The sequence below is a fragment of the Molossus molossus genome, unplaced genomic scaffold, assembly GCF_014108415.1.
Source record: "Molossus molossus isolate mMolMol1 unplaced genomic scaffold, mMolMol1.p scaffold_m16_p_6, whole genome shotgun sequence".
Classification (NCBI taxonomy): domain Eukaryota; kingdom Metazoa; phylum Chordata; class Mammalia; order Chiroptera; family Molossidae; genus Molossus; species Molossus molossus.
The window spans coordinates 31,048,308-31,069,846 of NW_023425399.1; the positions used below are offsets into that span (position 1 = coordinate 31,048,308).

The window sequence follows — 21,539 nt, forward strand, 5'->3', positions numbered from 1 at the left end:
GCTACCCGCACAACCCAACCAGGGTTGGGGACAAACTGCAAACAAGGTATGTGCCCTTAGCAGGAAGGAGGAATTAAATCCAGGCCAGGTCTCATGGGACCGCAGGCCGATGCTTAACCACTGAGCCAAACCGGCCAGGGCCTACATGTCTTTTTTACTTTAAGGGTCAACTATCACTTCAAAATGAAAACTATACCGCAACATTAAAAAAAAAAAGCATTAATCCAAAATTCAGAAAAAAAAATTATTATCAAGTTTATTTTAAATATATATAGCAAAGGAAAAAGAAGAATTAAAAGATTGGAGAAAAATTATTACAGGAAACTATATTTTGATATGCAAAAACACAATAGAAATTACTTAAGTTATGCCCTGGCTGGTTTTGCTGAGTTTAGAGCATCGGCCTGCAGACTGAACAGTGATAGGTTCAATTCCCGGTCAATGCATGTTGGGGTCATACCAGAGGCAACCAACTGACATGTCTCTTTCACATCAATGTTTCTCTCTCTCACTCTCTCTCCCTTCCTCCCTCTCTGTCTAAAAATCAGTGGAAAAATATCCTCAGGTGAAGATTAAAAAAATAAGAAATTACTTAAGTTCTATAGTAAGAAAACAGGAATAGATACTAACTTGTGCTCTACCATTTATTAGCTGTGTTACCTTGGAGCCACAGTTTTCTGAACAGTATAGAGGGAAACAGTTTGTTCTTCCAAGGGCTGTTATGAAGCTGAAATGTATATAAGTGCTTAACACAATTAGAGGCTGAAGTAAATGCTTAACTAAATATTAATTCTCACAAAGAGAGGGAAGCAGAAAGAAAATAAAAAGTAGAGCAAACCTTATCTTTGAGACTGAAACAAATTGTCAATATAATAGAACACAAAAGACTAATTTTAATTTTTTATAATTATAAAATTAAATTATTAACACTAACTGAAGTACAATAAATTAAATTGGCTTCTAAAATCAATCAGTGGTGCCCTCGCCAGTTCGGCTCAGCAGCTGGAGCGTAGGCCCACGGACCAGAAAGTCCCAGGTTTGGTTGTCGTTCAAGGTGCGTATCTCGGTTGCAGTTTGTCCCCGCCCCGGTTGGGATCGGTTGGGATTGGGATCGGTTGGGATTGGTTGGGATCCTGTGGGTGGCAACCACTCTATGTGTCTTTCTCATGTTGATGTTTCTCTCTCCTCCTCCCTCAGTCTCTCCTGCTCTATCTGAAGATAAATGCAAAAATGTCCTCGGGTCATTATAAAATAATAATAAAATAAAATCAATCAGTGGTTTTAAACACAAAGCTTATTCTTGGCCGTGGCAGGGGTATGCTTTACCTCTAATCTAGTGAAATACCATCACCCATGGGTGCTCTCTGAGCAGCTACTGTTTTTTTGTCCTTGGCAACTAAACTCATCTGCATGGAACAGAAGGTTCAAGTACATCTAATACTCTTAAATTTAATTTCCTAAAGTCAACAACTAAAACATCACCTGGTCTATGCAATATTAAGCAGGCAATGTAACATTACCTAACCTAAGGGCTGTCTTTCCCTTACACATCTCAGCTGTGAAAATGCAATGTGCTTACAATCCCCAGTTTTTATAATTCTAAAATCCTTAATATATTTCTTATTAAATATACCAATGGAATAGTTACAGGAATAACTAAAGAATTATTCATGATACTTCAAAAATCCTTGCTGTCCCTTCTTTCCAAATTTTGCAGAGAACAGAAATAAAATTATCCCTTACTAGCACGCTGTGGCAAGGCAGCCCTGATGAAAGAATATGCTAATAGAGATCTATAATCACATATAAATCTGTACACAGAAATACCCAGTAAAACGCTCAACTGTGAGGAAAAATAGTAACATTTCAACGGCTTCCCACTGTCATTCAGGATATTAGATTCTATAAAAATGAAGTAAACACTCAAACAGCTTCCAAGAATAGGGACAAGGGCCCCGAGGCGTGCTGGTAAATTACCACATAAGACACTCTCTTCATCTGGTTTCCAGAAGCCCTCACTTCTCCATCTCCCTCCCACTTCACCAGCTTCTTTCTCCTTTTTTCTGCTTGAGTTTCCTTTCTTTCTTTTTTTTATTAATCCTCACCTGAGAATATTTTTTTCCACTGATTTTTAGAGAGTAGAAGGGAGAGAGAAAAAGGAGAGAGAGAAAAAAACATTGATATGAAAGATACATCGATGGTTGCCTCCTGCACGCACCCTGTCAGTCCAGTCACTGAGCCACACTGGCCAGAGCTCGAACTTCCTCTCTTCTAAATGCTGGAGCCCCCGGTTCTCAATCCTTGAACACCTTTCCAAGGTAATTTCAGTCCTTCCCATCATTTCAAATACCATCTACACTGATGATCCTCAAAGGTGTATCTCTAGCTCACCTCTATTCGGATTTCTAATAAACATTTCAAACTTAAATCTGTCCCAAACCTGCTCTTCCTTCAGTCCTCTCCATCTTCTCTCTTTCCACACACTGCTACAGCAACAATCTATCAGAAAATCCCTTTGAACATTCCAGCCAAATGTAGTATTTCAAATCCAGACATTTAGCATAGCTGCTACATGTCCAAGTCACCCTCTTCTCCCTCCAGATTACTGCAGTCAACATCTTAACATCTCTTCTTGCTTCCACTTCTGACCTGTAGACAATGTTTCACATAGCAGCCAAAGATATTCTTTAAAGCATAAATCTGTCATGTCACTCGCCCGCTCAAAACCTCCCACTAATTTCCTTCTTACCCCTTAGTATGAAATCAAAACTCCTTGCCATGGCCAACAAGACCCTATATGGTCTGGCTACCTCTCCAGACTCATTTACCTGAGTCCCCCAGTTGCCCCCATATTGTTCCCCAAATAAGCCAAGTATACTCCCATCTGCACATACTTTTTGCTCTGCCTAGAATGTTCCTTCCCGAAAACTTGTTGAAATTCACTTCCCCAACATGTCAAGACCTCTGGTCAAATAGCCCTCCCTGACCATCCAATTCAAAATAGTGGCTCGTAATATTTTCTACATTTTTACCCTGCAATCTTTTTCTTCATAGCCCTTCTACCATCAGATATTATTTTCCATTTCATTTTTGTTACTGTCTATCTCCCTCACTGGAATGTAAGCTCAATGAGGGGCCATGTCTTTGTCTTCCTTATTCTCCTGTCTCCTTATCCCCCTGTCTCATTCATCTGTATCACTGGTATCCAGAACAGGGCCTGGTACATGGGGAACTGAAATATTGTTGAATAAACACAACTGAAAATGGATTGTAACTTAAACTTATACAACAGCATAATCTGAAGTGAAACATTCTCTAGGCCATTCAAATAATCAAGTGTGTAAAGTTTGTCTCCTAATTTTTAATTATGAGTTACAGTTTTTAAGTTTTTATCATTTAAAATAATTATAGAGCCTCTACTTTGACGCATTTTTGTAAAATATGTTTGTATTGGTTTTTATTTTTAGAGAGAGAGGAAGTGAGAGAGAAACATCAATGGGCTGTCTCCTGCACGCCCCCTACTGGGGATCGAGCCCTGAAACGCCGGCATATGCCCTGACAGGGAATTGAACCAGGACCCCTCAGTCCATGGGATGACGCTCAATTCACTGAGCCACACCAGCTGGGCTAGAGCCTATACTGTAAAAAACTGTTTTAGCCCTGGCTGGTTTGGCTCAACGGTTACAGCGTCGGCCCATGGACCAAGGAGTCGCAGGTTTGATTCCGAACAAGGGCATGTACCTCAGTTGCAGTTCGTCCTGGGCCCTGGTCGGGGTCGTGTGGCAGACAACCAGTTGATGTGTCTCTCACATCCGTCCCACTCTATCTGAAGATAAATGGAAAAATGTCCTAGGGTGAGGATAAAAAACAAAACAAAAAACTCTTTTAATACATAAAACAATCACATATCCTTTTCAGACTTTGCTCCTTCACTAGTCATATAGAATACCTGAACACAAAGACCTTTTGTTCCTTCTTCTTTGAAAAATATGTCAAATATATATTGTTTATATTTACATAGATAGCATGAGTCAATGATAAATTTGTTTTTAGACTATTTCATCATAATCAATTTGTTACTTCATTATCACAATAGAAAAAATAATTATAAGTCAACATTTTAGATGAAAAAACTATATTCAATTAGACTTTCAGATTTGTGAATCCATCACAAAACTATTTAATTTTTTAACTCAAATCATGTTGTGAATTCATAGCAGGTATACTGAGTGGCTACATTGTAAATAGGCCAGCTATATTTTCAAGAAACTCCTCATAAAATGTGTCTGTGCCCATAAATGAACAAGGCTTACACCTGATTTCTGGACTCAAACTACTAAAAGATAAAAACAAGTGTACAGTAAATATGGAATTGCAATGATTTGATCTCCAAACAGAATAACTCATTATAATAGCCAAAACCATGAACTAATAACTATAATCTTCCACCTCTAAATGCATATGGGCAGAAGTGGTTTTGATTCAGATGCTTAAGGTGGATGGAGGCTTGAGGACTAATGCCTTTTAATAGAAATCTCTCTCCATTGGTATGTCAACACACTGATCTTAACAGACACCATCAATTTTAATTATCCCTGTGCTTACCAATGTTCATCTCAAGCAACTGGTAATTCTGTACTTGATCTTTTTGGAACTCACAGTTATTAAAGAAAGGTAATAGCTACATTTCCATACCTACTTTCTGTTTATCCTTGTAAAGGAATACAATAGGTAGAACTAAATGTAGATAAGAAAAAATGCCTAATAAAGTTTGAAAATAGTCAAATTTGAGATTAGAATAATAAAAACCCAACTTTTCTTCTCAATCTATGTATAATAGTTATTTTTTAAACTACAAATGCAAATTGTGTATATTTTTAAAGAATTTAAAACATTCCTCTAGCCTTTTCCCCTTTCTTTTGATAAATTATATCATTAAATAGCTAATAATCAAATGCAAATGCTGCCCTGGCCGGTTTGGCTCAGCGGTTGGAGTGTCGGCCTGCGGTACAGAGAGACCCGGGTTTGGTTCCCGCTAAGGGCAAGTACCTCGGTTGCAGTTTGTCCCCGGCCCTGGTTGGTCCTGCGGGTGGCAGCCACTCGATGTGTCCCTTCACATTGATGTTTCTCTCTCTCTCTCTTCCTCTCTCTCCCTCCTGCTCTATCTGAACAACAACAAAAAATGTCCTCGGGTGAGGATTAAAAAAAAAAAAATGCAAATGCTAAACCTTGATTAGATCCTGGTTCCAAAGACTATAAAAAGGCATGTGGGGAATGATTACGGAGATTTTAACATGCCAAAGTATTGAAGGTAAAGTATCATGATATCTGCAACTTATTTTCAAGTGATTCAGCAAAAGATAACAAAAGTAAAAAAATAAACATATATGTATAAACACACACATACATAGACAGACCCAGATATGCTAACATGTTATCTGTTGATTCTAGGTAGTCAGTTCTTGAGTATCAATATCCTAGTCTTCAACTTTTCTATATGCCTGAAAAAATTCAAAATAAAAAGTAACAAATGATTGCCTTCAATGTTCAACATGTACAGTACCTGGTTCTTGAATGACGTCGACCTTCCCCACACTGATATGAAGCAGTTCACCATTCTTTGCAAATGCCTCCCATTCTGAATCAGTCTGCTGGCAAGATGGACACCAAGGGGCATAACTATAAAAGAAGAATAGATAATCAATATAAACATATGAAAATAACTTAAAACTAAATAGAAAAATAAAATATTTAAATTAAAAAAATAAAACTATCTAAAAGGAAGTACAAAGCCTTTCCAAAGTCATTTGATATAAAAAAAAAAACAGCAGCGTATCTCCCCCAGAATTTAATGTATAAATATTAATTCACTGGGAAAAAGTAAGCCAAAGTTTAAGATTTTCACAAACTACTGTAATACATAAAACATTTTATTTCAAAGTTATTCTTACAATCAACCCAAAGTTTGTCACTTTCTAGGCAGCTTTTGATTTCTGAGGGAGAACACTATTTGACCACTCTACTAAAGGAGGACAGTTTTCACAAGGGAGTCCCGAAACTAGCCAACCAGTTTAGGATCCATCAAAGCTACAGATCTGATGAGCAGAGACCAGAAAGTCTGCTGCTAGTGAGTCCCCAAGTATGTGAGTCACTTCCAAAGATCTATGGCAGTTCTGGACCAGTCCAAGAAAGGAAGTAGAAGCTATGGGCTAAACCAGCTCTACCCAACACTTTCCTAAAGAGAAGTAGTTAGAAAAAATTGGCCCTTCAACGAGAACTCTGGTTTTAACACTAATTTTTTTTCAGTCAATAAACCTGAACTGCGCACAATGTTAGAAGCTGAGGCCACAACTATGAATGAGACAGATGTGATACCTCCTCTCCTGTGGATACAATCCAGAGATAAACATTGGTAAGTACAGGGAAAATTAACAATCCAGGTGTCAAATACCACGATTAAGAGTATGGAACAGATGTTGTGTAGACACTCAGGAGATGGGTGGTCTCAGAAGGGCCCACAAAGGAAAAATGCTTCTGTGCCAAGATCTAAAGTTAGGAGTTAGCCAGAGAGGGGTCAAAGAATGTTTTTTGTTTTTTGTGTGTGGTACGTGCCCCTAGCGGGAACTGAACCCGGGACTCTCTGGTCCGCAGGCCGACACTCAACCGCTGAGCCAAAATGGCCAGGGCCAAAGAATGTTCTAAGTAGAAATAGGGTGAAGACATTATCCACAGCCTTTAAAAATAATTGTATAATGCGTTAGGACTTTATTTGAAGCTCCATGGTAAATTCTAAAGAGTAAGAGAATTATGATCAGATTTACATTTTTAAAAAATAACTGGGCAGCTTGTGAATAACAGATCAGGGAAGGATAAGATGGAAGCAGAGAGAATTGGAAGTCTGGGGCATCCCTACTGGCAATACGCTAATGGCTTTACAATGCTTTCCCATGGTCCTAGAAAATATCACAAATACTCAGACCACAAAGCTCTGACGTTGTCCAGGATTTCGCCTACAGATGTAAAATGGGAATCCAGAGAAGTTTGCTGTTTAGAAAGTGTGGATCAAATACGATCCTCTAAAAAGGTATGTTCAAGGCCTAAGCCTCAGTACCTGTAAATGTGACGTTATAATTAAATTAAAGGTCTTGGGATGAGATCATCCTGAATTTAGGTTAGGCCATAAATCCAATGACTGGATTTCTTTCTTCCAAGAGAAAGAAAAAAGAGATTTGACACAGAGACACAGAGGGAGGCCATGTGAAGATGGAGACAGGTGTTAGGGGCAGCTATAAGTCAAGGAGCACCCCGGATTCTAGCAGCCTCCAGAAGCTAGAAGAGGCAGGGAATGGATACTCTCCTAGAGCCTCCAGAGGGGATCATCTATGCTAAAATGTGAAATTGGGATTTTTGGATGCCAGAATTATGAGAACAAATTTCTGATGTTTTAAGCCACCAAGTTTGTGGTAATTTACAGCAGTGCGAGAAAACTAATGTAGAAAGGAAAATACCATTTGAAATGGAAAGAACTTGAGAGCAGATCTTCCTTATGATGACTTAAAGAGCTGGTAGGGCTATGCTTAATATAAATTATTGTGAACAAACAAAACATTTGCTGTAAATCCACTTTAGAATACTAACATATGGCACAATTAAAAGGAATATTAACATGTACAGAATAATGTCACAAAAATACATGAGTACAACTAGAGAGAGATTTTGTTTGGCTTAATACTCAGAAGAAGAAAGCAGTAAATAAAACAAATTAATCAATGCTCACAAAACAGAACAGGATACTCTAGACAAAAAAATCATGGGCACTTAGAATAATATTTTAAGATGTCACCAACTGGACAATATATTTTAAAAATCTGCTTAAATCTGTTTAAAGTATACTTTTTAAAAAACCTTTAACTCAAGTCAAAATATTGATGGAATACAGTAATATTAAAAAGGACTTGTTATCACTGAATTGTTTATGTATAATGGGTAAATGTTAGCATATGTAAATTATGCCACCAAAGAGTAGAGGGTTGGGTATACAGATGAAGCAAGCTTGGCAATATATTGATAGCTATTGAACCTGCATGATGGATGATGAGGGCTCATTACACTATTTTATTTTGTGAAAAATTGTCATAATAAATAGTTTAGGTTTTTTTAAGACTTGCTTAAATAAAAAGATATACCAAGTTCTGGATGAGCAGGCTCAGCACTATAGAAACATCAATTTCCCCCAAGTTATCTTCCATTTTTGATTCCAGAATTGTTTTTACAAAATGTGGCATCTATTATTTATACGTTAAGATAGGGAAGGGATATGGGGGAGAAACAGGGGTAGGAAAGAATGCCTGCCATATAACTCTCTCTCTCTCTCATCTCTCTCTCACACACACACACACACACACACACACGGACAAAAAGGGGCCACATGCTAACTTGACAAGCTCAGGGAAGGGCTGTGTGACAGCCTTGCAAACTCAAAAACCTAAAATAACCACCAAGAATGGTTTGAAATTTAAATTTTTTAACTAAAAGCAGTTTATGGCGGGTAGTCGTGTCCTAGGCAGGCATCTTCCTTGACAAAGGTCAATTTTCACCTTAATTGAGCCTGTTGCCTTTTTTTTTCCACCAACAATAACATACCTTTGGAATGAGGGGTAACTTCCTTTTTATCAGACCCCTCAGGGCACAACCTATTCACCAGGGTAAGAGTGAGGGGGCACAAATCCCCTCATTGTTAGTAACATGTTCATTGTTGACTGTAAATTATCCTGTACCTACCTATGTAAAAGAAAGATGTGTCTAACATTTTGCTTATTTTTAAATATGTTTTTATTGATTTTTTTGTTTGTTTGTTTTTGAGAGAGAGAGAAAGGGAGAGATAGAAACATCTTTGTGAGAGAGAAAAGTGATCGGCTGCCTCCTTCATGCCACCTACTGGGGATCGAGCCCACACCCTGGGCATGTGCCCTCACCAGAAATCGAACTGAGACTTCTCAGTCCATGAGATGACACTCAATCCACTGAGCCACACCAGCCAGGCTATCGTTTACTTTTAACCCAATCCCAGAGATTTCTCTGCTTTGCTTTTTCCCACCTCCCTAATGTATCACCAATGGATTTCACACGTAACCCACTTAGCCTTCTCTTTTGATTGTAATGTATAAATTAAGGTGCAAAACTGCCATTCTCCAGAGCATTATCTCAATCCACCGAGGTTTTGTTTCCCGGCATCTGTCGACAGTTTGGCTCAAATGAACTCACAGAATTCTTCACAGGTCTGAATGTTTCTTACACTGACATACACATAGGGGGAAAATGCCTTAGGAAAGGGAACAAAGGGGAAAGTGCTGACATGCAAGCACCTTCTCTATGTCACCCCAACTTCACTGCGCATGCACCCATTTCCCCCTTTGTTGGAACCCTTCCCCCGGCGATCTGCTGGGAATGGATAGGTAGTTCCCCAGGGAGCTTGAATCTTGCTTCCTGGTGAAGCTGCCCAGATAATCATGTTTATAATGTCTGGTCTCCCCTTTGCTCTCTACCTATTATTAATATTAATAAATTAGCTAATTACAACAATAACATTTGGGCAGGTTAATAATTCTTCCATGCCTAGCTTCAACTGTAAAATGAGATAGCCGCAGCTCTCTTAGAAGGTTACTGGGAGATTAGATGACACAGGTAAAGCAAGCACATATCATGAACAATTATTAACACTAATTATGTTTGTAATATACTGCTTGGTTTCTATTAAGCACACACACACAAAATTAAACCAAGTAAATTTAGAGATCGAATTTGCTTTATTAAGCAATTCATGAATCAGGCAGCATCCCATCTACCAACTAGAAGGGTACTCTTGTGGCCTTGCAGAAAACGGAAGAGTTTTTATAGGAAGAAGAGTGGGGCAAAGGAGTATTAACAAAAGAAAAGAAAGGATTATTTTTAAACCAGGACACCTTTTCTTTGGGGGAAGAGAGTTGAGAGAGCGGTTTTTATCATGCAGATTGCCTCTTCTTTTCTAGGGTGGGGAGCAAACAGATTACCTTACTTGTGATTGACCAGAAAATTCCAGACTGGTTGATTAAGATTATGTTTCCTGGTAAGGCTGAAACTGCCATTAGATCAGGTGTTAAACTTAGGTTTGGCACCATGGGCCTTCTGCACCAGTGACGCCATTTTGGGCCTGTGGTTTTTCTTTAACATTTCCATGGCACTTTTCTGACACATTAGCTCATCTGAACCTTACAAACTCACTGGCAGACTGGCAGGTTTAGAGAGACTTGTTTAAGGTCACCTAAAACCACACAGAACAAGAACCCAGGTGGAGGTATTTACCTGACAAAAACCTCCAAGGAAAATAATACCTACTATCAATAAAGAGGGAAGGGGAGGGGGAGGGAGAGGAAGATGGAGGGAATGGGGGAGAGGAAGGACGAGAGAAGGAGAAAAAGAGGGAGAGAAAGAGGAGACATAAAAAAGAAATTACCAAAAATAAGAAAGAAATCTTGAAGTGCAATTCAATGAACTCTAGATCCTCTTTGCTTTGTTTCCCTAAACCTCTGTTTTTGCATATGGAAACATTTGCGATTTCAGTAATTAGTAAAGCATACAAATTTCATCACTTAAAAAAAATCCCAATCCCTAATCTCTAGACAGGCTATTATATAAAAATATATACAAACGCTATTGAGGTAATTTTATTTATTTATCTTTTTAATATGTTTTTATTGATTTTAAAGAAAGAAAAGAGAGGGAGAGAGACATCAATGGCTGCCTCCTGCACACCCCTTACAGGAGATCAAGCCCCACTGGCCAGGGCAAGGTAATTTCAGATATTCCATTTTCTATGTAGCTGCTACCCACTGGTCCTGTAGCACTGTTAATGCCATTCTGTCTGAGATTTAATCAGAATTCATTGTGTTGGAATCCACCATCATCCTACTGTGTTCTTTTGGTGCAGATAAGCCAGCTTCAAGTCTCAGGTGTGGAAATTGGTCTTTTGTTGTCAAAGCTTCTTAAATTATTCATATTTTTCTGTAAGGGACAGTCATTTAGGCAGTAATTTACAACCTACTGTACTTAAAATACTTCAAGGGACCAAAGGAAAGTCAGGTATGTGACTTTCATACTCTCTCTGTTTCTCCGTCTATACATGAATATATAAAAATGTAGTTTATTTATGCACACATGCATAAGTAAAACTCATCAGAAAGGACTAAATGCAACATTCATTTATAGTACTTAAAACTAGTTCAAAATGGCAGTCTTCCCCTAATTATGATAAAGAATGAACCTGCCCAACTTTTAAGTTTATATATAAATTAATCTTCCTTCAATTTAAGAGCCTCCAAGGGAAATTAGTACCTTTATATTCATGGAAACTGTAAAACAGTATCTTTCCTAGTTAAATATTTTACAGATCACAGTGGTATACGAAATTAGTAAGCTTCATAAAGACATTTGAAACATATTCCAGATAGCCAAGACACTGTTAAATTACAGTAACTAGGATATCGAGTTCACTGTTTTTAACCATTTCTAAAAAACAAAATTCAACAACATGTTTTTGTTATCCATGTTAGTATTCACGTACAAATTATACTTAAGTTCTGCTGTATGGAAGGTGGTTGAAGGCCCTTGATTCTTTAACTGTATAACTCAATTTGGTATGAGATTTCATGAAGTGTACTAAACACTTCAGGGAAGGAGTTACTTAATTATATTTATTAGAAATAAAATTCTACTACAAATATATTTTTATTCTCCAATAATGGGCAATTTTTCTTGTCTTAGCTCGAATTTCACCAGTGTTTCCCAGTTCATTCTCTTCTTATCTTTACAGAAGTGAGATGGGCAACGACAGATAAAATTAATGTTCACTTAGAACTTCCTGTGACCAAAACACTCAGAAGAATCCGTGACAATAAAGATGAAAGAAGTATATATAGTAGGTTCATCTTTCTGTGATTTAATAAGTGAATCTAAATCAAAATGCCAACAAATGATGCCTTCACTACATCAAGTGCTATGCTTGGTTTTGGAAAATCCGAAAAACCCCTTAGTGATCCAAGAGCTGAAAATCTTATGCTCAAATATATTTCTTTAGAAGATTATTTCTAGGAAATGTTATTTAAAATGTAGAGGAAAAATAATAATCAACAGCTGTACAAAAACCATTACACTTGCTAGAGAAAATGGAATTCACTACTTTTACTAGAATTAATACTCCATGAAGGTGGTGACTGGTGCATAGCTTGTACCTAAACAGAGCCTGGCAGATCCTAGGCCACAATAAATGTTTACTACACCAATGAAAAATGGTAGATGAGGGTAATTATCCTTAGTACCCAAGAAAATATGTTTCTTTCAGTGATATGCTTGAGGAAGCTCTTCATTAAAGAAACAAATAAAGTCTATTATTCATTCACCTAGTCAAAAAGTATTTATTGAACACACCTAGTACTTGATAGTTCTTAAGACTCTGGAGATAAACAGGAAGAAGAAAAACTTAGTTCCTCTTCTTAAAAGCTTCTTATCTAGAGGAGGAGTCAGACAAAAACTCAGTACAAAAGCATATACATTAATTTATAATTATAAACTGTGATATGGGTCCTGCTAGATACAAAAGTCACAGTGAAAAAGAATTTTCCGCCCTGGCCAATTTGGCTCAACAGTTGGAGCGTTGGCCTGCGGACCAGAGAGTCCAGGGTTCAGTTCTGGCTAGGGGCACATACCGAAAAAGAAAAAGAATTTTCCCTGAGGCATGGGAAGTCAGAGCGCCTGTTTGAGTGGTGAGCAATAACGCTCATTTGCAGAAACTAGAAAAATGGTAAAACCATGGATAGGCCTCTGAACCCCATTTGGAAAAGGTCTCCCCTAATGTGGGCCAGGGTGCTGGCAAGCTGAGATCCTAAGTGCGAATCAGCCAGACTCTGTGCCTTCCTTCAGTTTCCTCCACTACCCAGCTACTTGCCCTGGCTTGCATCAGAGACTGCAAAGCTCAGGTCTGCATTCCAGTTCTGGCCTTGCCCACAACTTACTAAGGGATCCAGCCTTGGTCAAAGCTTTAGTCTTTCCAAGTTTTCATATCCTCTAGTGAATGAGAATGATAATTCTATACCAGACTGCTTGGATGATCAAATAAGACAGCATTAGGACCTGTAATATAATCAATATAACTGTTCACTGTGACTGAAATGACAGTGACGATGATGATGGTGATGGTGATGGTGATGTGGATGAATATCCTTTGTGGAAGAAATTTAAAATCAAATACTTCGATGTTAGTTTATGAATTCCTCTTCTGCATGTTTTAAAATACCTGTAACAGTACCCAGAACAGTGGTTTTCACTCAGACATATTAGGAAAAGTGCATAGGGGACGGAAATTGTTAAATTATTTTGGTGTCACACGACTATCAGAATGGTATAGTCAGGGATGCCAAAGGTTCTGCAATGTGTGAACCATCCCCACACATCAAAGAACTGGCCAATCCAAAATGCCAATAATGCCCTAGTGAGAACCACTGCTACGTGCTAGACAGAGAAGAAATATTTAGTAAATATTTAGTAAATAAATGAATGCTACATACAATATTTATTTCCTTTAGGATACAGTAGATGCCAGCCCCTTGAAATCAAGGATCGTAACTCATTCATTTTCATCTTACCAGATCCCCGACTCTGAAACTGACACATGATGAACAATGACTACTTCAAAAATTCAACCACCAAAGCAAGACATTCTTTTTTTTACACTGCAAGAAATTCTAACTATTTGACTTGGGTAAGGCAAGGCAATAATGTTACAGATGTGCCCTGGCCAGTTTTGCTCAGTGGTTAGGGCGTCGGCCTGCAGATCAGAGAGTCCTGGGATTGGTTCCTGCTAAGGGCACGTACCTAGGTTGCAGACTGTCCCCGGCCCTGGCTGGGGTCGTGTGGATGGCAACCACTCGATGTGTCTCTCTCACGTTGATGTCTCTCTCTCTCTCTTTCTCTCTCTCTCCCTCCTGCTCTACCTGAAGATAAATGCAAAAATGTCCTCGGGTGAGGATAAAAAATAAATGAATAAAAAATGTTATAGATGATGCCCTGGCCGGTTTGGCTCAGCGGTTAGAGCATCGGCCTGCGGTCCGGAGAGACCCGGGTTTGGTTCCCGCTAAGGGCATGTACCTCGGATGCAGTTTGTCCCCGGCCCTGGTTGGTCGTGCGGGTGGCAGCCACTCGATGTGTCCCTTTCACGTCGATGTTTCTCTCTCTCTCTCTTCCTCTCTCTCCCTCCCACTCAATCTGTACAAAAAATGGAAAAATGTCCTCGGGTGAGGATAAAAAAAAAAAATGTTATAGATGTTCTCCCTAGATATAATAAGGATATTGAGAAAGCAATACTAGAGGTCCTTGTGAAATAAATGAGGTTTTCTTCCACCACCACATGACTAATAGTAATTTTAACATGAAACATGATCATCCCAAGAACAAAGTAAGAAAGAATAGTGCTTAATATAACAATCTATATGCTTTACTGAGGAATTTTAACCCAAAGAATACTTTTTCTCTGTGTATCAGTTTAAAGGTAGGCGGGTCACTCTAAGCTATTTGGATATCTTCATATTTCTTTTGGGGTGAGGGGGGAGGCACCAGAACAGTATACAGAATGTATTACATCGCATACTTTTGTTTCAAAAGAACAAAAATAGTTTTCTCAAAGAGTGAATGATGGGAGCCAACCAAGTATTTAAAATAGCAAAAGTTACAAAGAAAGAATGAAAGATAGTATGAAACAATGGAAATAAAACATTAGAAGGCTTTTAAAGATTAGATAATCTTTCCTAACCTTGAGAAAGAGCAAATTTTCCATCAGAGGTTGATGAAAAAAGCACAGAAAGCCAATTATAGAGAAATGGAAGAAATGGGGATAGAAATTATAAAACAACATTTGCAGGCAAAAAAATAAGATAAAAACTGAATATATAAGTCCATAGCATTAAAGTCAATGTGTAGTAATAGAAGTTTGTTCAAATCTGAAAAAAGGTTTCAGAATTATAAATATAGTTTTAACTGATATTTCTCCTTAGCAAAGAGTGCTTTTGTTGAAAATGGAAATCCAATTGCACGGATCCAAAAAAATTGACTGAAAGTAGAATATATTAATTTGTTGATCATGTTTCAAAATTACCACTGTTAATCCTCATCAGAGGATACTTTCCCATTGATTTTTAGATAGAATGGAAAGGAGGGAGAGAGAGGAACATCAACGTGAGAGATTGGTTGCCTCTCACACGACCCTGGACCCTGACCGGGGCAGGAGATCTGGTATAGAACCTGCAATCCAGGTATGTGCCCTTGACTGGGAATCAAAGCCACAACTCTTTGGTCCATGGGCCAAATTCTCTAACCATTGAGCCAAACCAGCCAGGGCAGAACAATAAATTTTACAATAAAAACTTTTCATGTCTCAAAGCAGATAAACACTGGTAGATCCTATGAATTACATTACTGATACCAATATAATCAGGAATTGCATTATAGGAGCTTTGTATACAGTGGAATATAAAAGAAAAATTTCCCAGAAGAGAGGAAGCATATAAGCATTCAAAGTAATGTTAAACTTTTAATACTGTCAGAAAGCTTAACTTGCTTCTTTAGAGAAGTTAAATACACCATCTAACAATGTGGACCTCAAACAATTTCCATTTATTATGACTAGTTCACCTGAACAAAGTGTTAACATGAAAACTATTCTTTTTTAAATTTTTTTCTTTATTGATTTTAGAGAGAGGAAGGGAGAGGGAGAGAGAGAACATCCACTGGACGTCTCCTGCATGCCCCCCACTGGGGATTTGGCCCACAACTTGGGCATATGCCCTGACCAGGAATCGAACCAGTGACCTTTTGGTGCATGGGTCGATGCTCAACCACTGAGCCACACTGGCCGGGCAAAAACTGGTATTAACATATTTTGGTTTTCTCTGTTATATATATCAGGGGAAAAATCTGACTGGCTATTTGAATGAATTCTTGAAAATTTATAGTGGGCCTATTAGAGGTACTGAGAAGATAATGAATTTTATATTTTTGAGAGTGCAAGAGCCACAATGTTTCTTCAGTACAAGCACCTAGGTTCAGTATGTAGAAAGCTGGATGCAATGGTTGAAATCCTCTTTCAGCCTTGATTCCTATTCGGGAGTGCACTGGATGAAAGGAGAACTACTAACTTACTGACTTCTGGACTACAAGTCTCACCTTGTTTCACAGTCCAAACACATTCCATGCAAAGGGCACGTGACAAGTTTAGAGCAACCGATTACTACACCTAGGCTTGTACCTTTATGAAGAAGTAAAATTTGAACTGTCCGCAAGGCCAAGCATAAGAGCTGTTGGTCGGTGCCTATTTACAAGCTTAACTTGGCTTACACTTACCTCAGCTTTAGTGTTCTTAGTTTTACTTAAAAAAAAAAAAGCTACTTCAAAAGTAACTATAAAGGAGCTGGGGCCTTTCGCTTTGACTGTCATCATGTACATACACAAACTCAGTAAGATTCAGAAAACTGACATCTAGAAAACTCCATTTTGTAAGCACTTCCTGAAAAAAGAACTGTCTACAGTACGATCTGACAAAACACAGCCTCTCTAAAAAACCTCTTACAATTATTACAGACATGACAGTTCAGAATGAAGCTCCACTATGCTTAAAAGTTTCTCTCTTAAAAGGAAAATGACCTCCTCAACTCCTCCATTCAAAGTAGTTAAGTGGTTAATTTTAATAAGAGCTTCATGTCTACAGATCTCTTTAAAAATTTCATTGGTTTATTATTATACCAAAGGCATTTTACTTTGAGGTCTAAAATATCCCTCTCTTTGTGACCAAAAGGTAAGTTATATTTGAGGGGTACTGTACATTCTGTTCTTTAAACAATGTAATCTGCCAAATGACAGAACTTTTGGCCCTGATCTCACAGGGACACTTTCACTTCATAGGCTTCTGCTTGCATGTAAATTGAAAGGTTCAAAATTTAGTCTTGGACAAATGAAGGAGAGATCCAATTATGTGAAAGTCTGTGTCAATGAAACATTTAGTATCAAATAGTAATGATTACGTATGTATATTGATCTTTTCTCCATTCTTCATTTTCTCTGCCAGACCACCATGAATGGTCTCTCAAGCCTATCCAAATATCTGCCCCGTCTACTTCAAATCTTGCAAATAATCACTTTCTTCCTCATATGAATTAATTTTATCTATGATAATCCCTTGCCTGGTCGTAACGCGAAGCTATATTTTCCCATCCCCTTCAGGAAAAGGTACTACCCACGGTTTACCTTCTATTGTTCAAAAGGGGCAATTTATTAATGCCCCTTTCTTTATGACACTAGCACATCAAGTTATAGTTAACCAGAAAGCTCTACCTCTAAAAATTACACGTATCAATATTTACTTGAGGCTTGTTTTTAAATTTCAAAAGCACCCATCTTTCTGCTTTATTTTTCACATCTTGAGATCTTCAAAATGATGACTAAGATACTTCGTACAAACTGGCCTGCCCTTCACGGTGCTGCAATTATTCCTTCAGCAAATACATTGCCTAGCCCAGGCTACGTGACTGTACTGCAATAAATGTCATTGAATGACCGCCCTTTCTCCTCTACCTATAGAGCTGTATCAAATGCATGCTATTTTCTTGCAGCTTTTCTCCGTCCCCCTCCCACGCCCTCTCCTCGGTAAGCTGCTCACCCACCCATCCCTAATGCACGTTCCCTCAAGTAGGGGCACGCCGGGCGAGCGACTAGAGGGTAGCGCTTCGCCCGCGGCGGTGCCCGCGGAGGCCGGCGCATGCGCAGCGCGAGCAGGCCGGTCGGTGGCACAGCTGGCCTGGGGCCTGAGGTCGAGCCCTGCGGGGAGTGCGGCGTCCGGGGCGGACCCGCGAGGACAGTGTGTGCGGGTCGGTCGGGCACACTCACAATTTCAGCATCCACTCGCCCTCCATCACCAGCGTCCAGTTGGAGGCGGTCATAGGAAGCACCATGCTCCGCTCTGCCGGCAGCGGAATGTGCTCCAGGACGGCCTCCTCCTCCGCCGCCGCCGCGGCCGCCGCGACCCAGGCGGCTAGGAGCGCCGTCAGCCGCGGGCCGCATCGCCCGCCCGCCATATTGGGGCGCGGAGCGAGGCTCCTCGACAGGGCGTGTGGGGAAAGGGAGCGGCGAGTTCAATGCCTCGCTCGCTGCACCGCTGGGCCTTTCCAGGTACCCGGCGAGGTTGCCAATGCGCGTCTCCTCCCGGCCGAGCCAATAGCCGATGCTCCGAGGCAGATCTAAGGCCCCGCCTCTTATCAGCCGGGGCGCTAAGGCCACGCCCCCTCCCGCCAAGACTTGCCGCCGTTGCCCCGGGTGTCTGTTGCCAAGGCAACGGCCTCCCTTTCTTCCTGACCACTGAGCAGAAAATAAACAGATGACTGGATGTTGCTTAAGTTAGAACACGCACCGCGTGTGCCCAGGCTAGTTGGCGCGTGTGGGTTTTTCTAAAGAGAAACATGGCCAATAATTTAAGAATTCATCCCCTCTTCAAATGGTAGCAAAAATAACAACAATAGACTGCAAAGTAAACCTGTTTAATGAAAATTGGAGGGAGTGGTGGGCTTCTCTTGCTGAAAGGGCAAAGAAAGTTAAAGTACTCTCTGCAGGTGTGCCTTGCAATATCATTGCCTAATTAGGGGTATTAGTTAAATTAAACAGACTATGCAGTTGTATTTTTTTACAAGAATAATTTTAATTTTATAAAAAACTTTTAAAACATGGTTACTAATAGATAAAAATGAGTCAGTTAATAAGAACATTGCCAGTTGTAATTAAATGAACCTCACACTTTTTTGGGCTGCAGTTTGTGAGATCTAAAATAAAAGCAGTCAAATAGTTCCAAATTTCTTTGCATGTACACATTAGTGCAACTGTACCTGGAGGCCACCACACTCGTGTGCATATAATTGAAATACAATTAGAGGCTTGGTGAGCTTTTCAAAGTGTGCTTTATAAGAATTCAAAGTATAAAATTGAGTAATGTGATGTGAACCCTGAGAAAGAAGACACCTACTAAGGAGGGCTAAGGAGGGCTCCTGGTGGCTAACTGGGATAAAACGTTTAAAAACAGAGCTTGGCAGCCATTTCTACACAGGGGGTTTTCGGGTAAATGTCACTTAAAGGAGAAGCCTATATTGACCTACCTGCCTGCAGTGTGTTTCTGCTGCCTGAGCCAGCCTTTATAAAGCAGTTCCTGAAATCCTACTTTAAACAATGGGACTGAATCTTTCCCCATCTAGGCAGAGCTGTGCATCTCCAGCAACCAGAGTGGCTTTATTCTGACCAATCAGGACAGTGCCTTTTGGGCCAATTAAACTTCAAAGATGTGGAGTCTTCATTTGCATGAAGACAGACCAATCAAGGACCACGGTCCAGAAAAGACAGCTCCCCTCAGGCTCTGAGAGCCATTTTCCTTTTCCAGGTAAGAGTGAAGGCTGTGTCTCCCTCACTGAGCTGAAACTCAGAAGATAATCTCACTAGAGCAGAGCAGACCAGCCAGGAGCAGAGATGTCTAGCTAGAGAAGGGCCTGGCCCCAGGACTATTTCACAGCGTACAGCCTGTACTGTATCACAGTTGAGCTGTTTTGCACTGAATAAAGTTTCCTTCTTCACAGTATCCTAAATTAGGGATTCCTGTTGGCACTGAATTGGCACCAACAACCATCGGTTGACAGAGATCAATATATCATGAGAAGTATGTAATTTCTGAACTGAGCTTAACACAAAGCTATAGAACTATGATTATTGCAGGGTACATGACATGAATCTACAATCACTACTTATAGGAAATAAAGGTTAATTTTGCCTCCAGAGAAGCTCTTACCTGCGTTAGGTGTTAATTCATAGTAGCTAAATTCTATGTAGAACCTGCCCTTATCAAAATATGACTCAAATTTATAAATTACTGTAAATTTGGAAAATGTTCCTGAAATAAATGTTACTAAGAGTCACTGTTATTATATACAGATTATAATCGAACTCAAGGGGTTTGCAGCTTAGGAGATTTATTCTAGAAAGTTGTTGAAAGGCAGTTTTATTTACTTTAAATGTGGATTCATATTCAAAGCTCTGTCTCCCCTAAGGGAAGCTTAGCTATTCTTACAAACACTATTTGGTCAATTACATGTTGATTCTTCTTTTTGGATGGCTGTACTCACTTATCAGGTTGGGTTCCTGTCAAGCTCATCCTGATCGCAGCTGCACCTGTAAAATACTGTGCTACATTTTTACATTTAGCAAGAATAGCATTTTAGTAAGAACTGCCCAGACCTTAAGACTTTTGTCCTATTTAACCAGATTAATCTTATAAACTCAACTGAAAACATTTTATTTTGCTTATAAAAATAAAGGAATCACCCTGGCCGGTTTGACTCAGCAATTAGAGCATCCATGGACCAATGAGTCGCGCGTTCAATTTAGGTCAAGGGCACCTACCTCTGTTGCGGTTCCTCCCCTACCCTGGTCGGGTTGTGCAGGAGGCAACCAGTCAATGTTGCTCTTTCACATCAATGTTTCTCTCTGTCTTTCTCCCTCCCTCCCACTCTATCTGATAATAAGTAGAAAAATATCATCAAGTGAGGAATAAAAAAAAAAGACTCATTCATGTGAATTCTATAATTCTATTCCGTGCAGCTTTTATATATATATGATTAGTTTTTTAAAAGTTCTTAAAATAAGATATGATATTAAGGAATTACTATTCATTTTGTTGGTTGTGATAATGGTGTTATGACTATATAATTTTATTGGTTACAGATAGTGAAATATTTATGGTTGAAGTAATAGGCTATCTAGAATTCACTTTTTAAAACTCCAGAAATAAAATTTGGAGAGTGGAGGGAGGATGGATGAAACCAAAGTGGCACAATACCAATTAATGTTGAATCTAAGTTCATTTTTGCTATTCTGTCTACTTTTGTGTATGTTGAAAATTTTTCAAAATTAAAAAAAAAGAGAACATATCTGGGACAAAAGAAACTATTGCTTGCAACAGCATCAATGGACCTAGACAGTATCATGCTCAGTGAAGTAAGTCAGTCAGAGAAAGACAAATACCATATGGTTTCACTTATATGTAGAATCTAAAGAAAAAACAAATGAACAAACAAATTGAAACAGACTCATACATACAGAGAGACAACTGGGCACAAGAGGTGAAGGGACTAAGAAGTACAAGTAGGTAGATACAAAATAGTCTCGGGGAAGCAAGTAAAGCATAGGAAGTATAGTCAATAATATTGTGATAAATATATATGGTGCTGGTTGGGGTGCTGGGGAACACTATGTAAATTATGATTGTCTAACCACTAAGCTGTACACCTGAAACCAATTCATAAAAAAAGGAAGAACAATTCATAATAAAAAAAGAAGAAAGAAAGAAAGAAAGAAAGAAAGAAAGAAAGAAAGAGAACTATTGCTGAAGATTTTCCTGTATCTAATACAAAATGTGTGTTCAAAAACTG

General features: G+C 39.0%; 1 protein-coding gene across 1 annotated transcript in view; it reads right to left on the reverse strand.

Annotated features, from left to right (window-relative positions):
- TMX4 (thioredoxin related transmembrane protein 4) overlaps positions 1 to 18,305 on the reverse strand; it is a 43,451-nt gene extending 25,146 nt beyond the window's left edge. Inside the window, exons 1-2 of the mRNA XM_036244473.1 lie at positions 17,965 to 18,305; positions 5,564 to 5,679 (exon numbers count right to left, since the gene is read on the reverse strand). Coding sequence (XP_036100366.1) covers positions 5,564 to 5,679; positions 17,965 to 18,152 — 304 coding nt within the window. The 5' untranslated portion in view covers positions 18,153 to 18,305. The remainder of the gene's footprint in view (positions 1 to 5,563; positions 5,680 to 17,964) is intronic.
- Between the last annotated feature and the right edge of the window lie 3,234 nt (positions 18,306 to 21,539).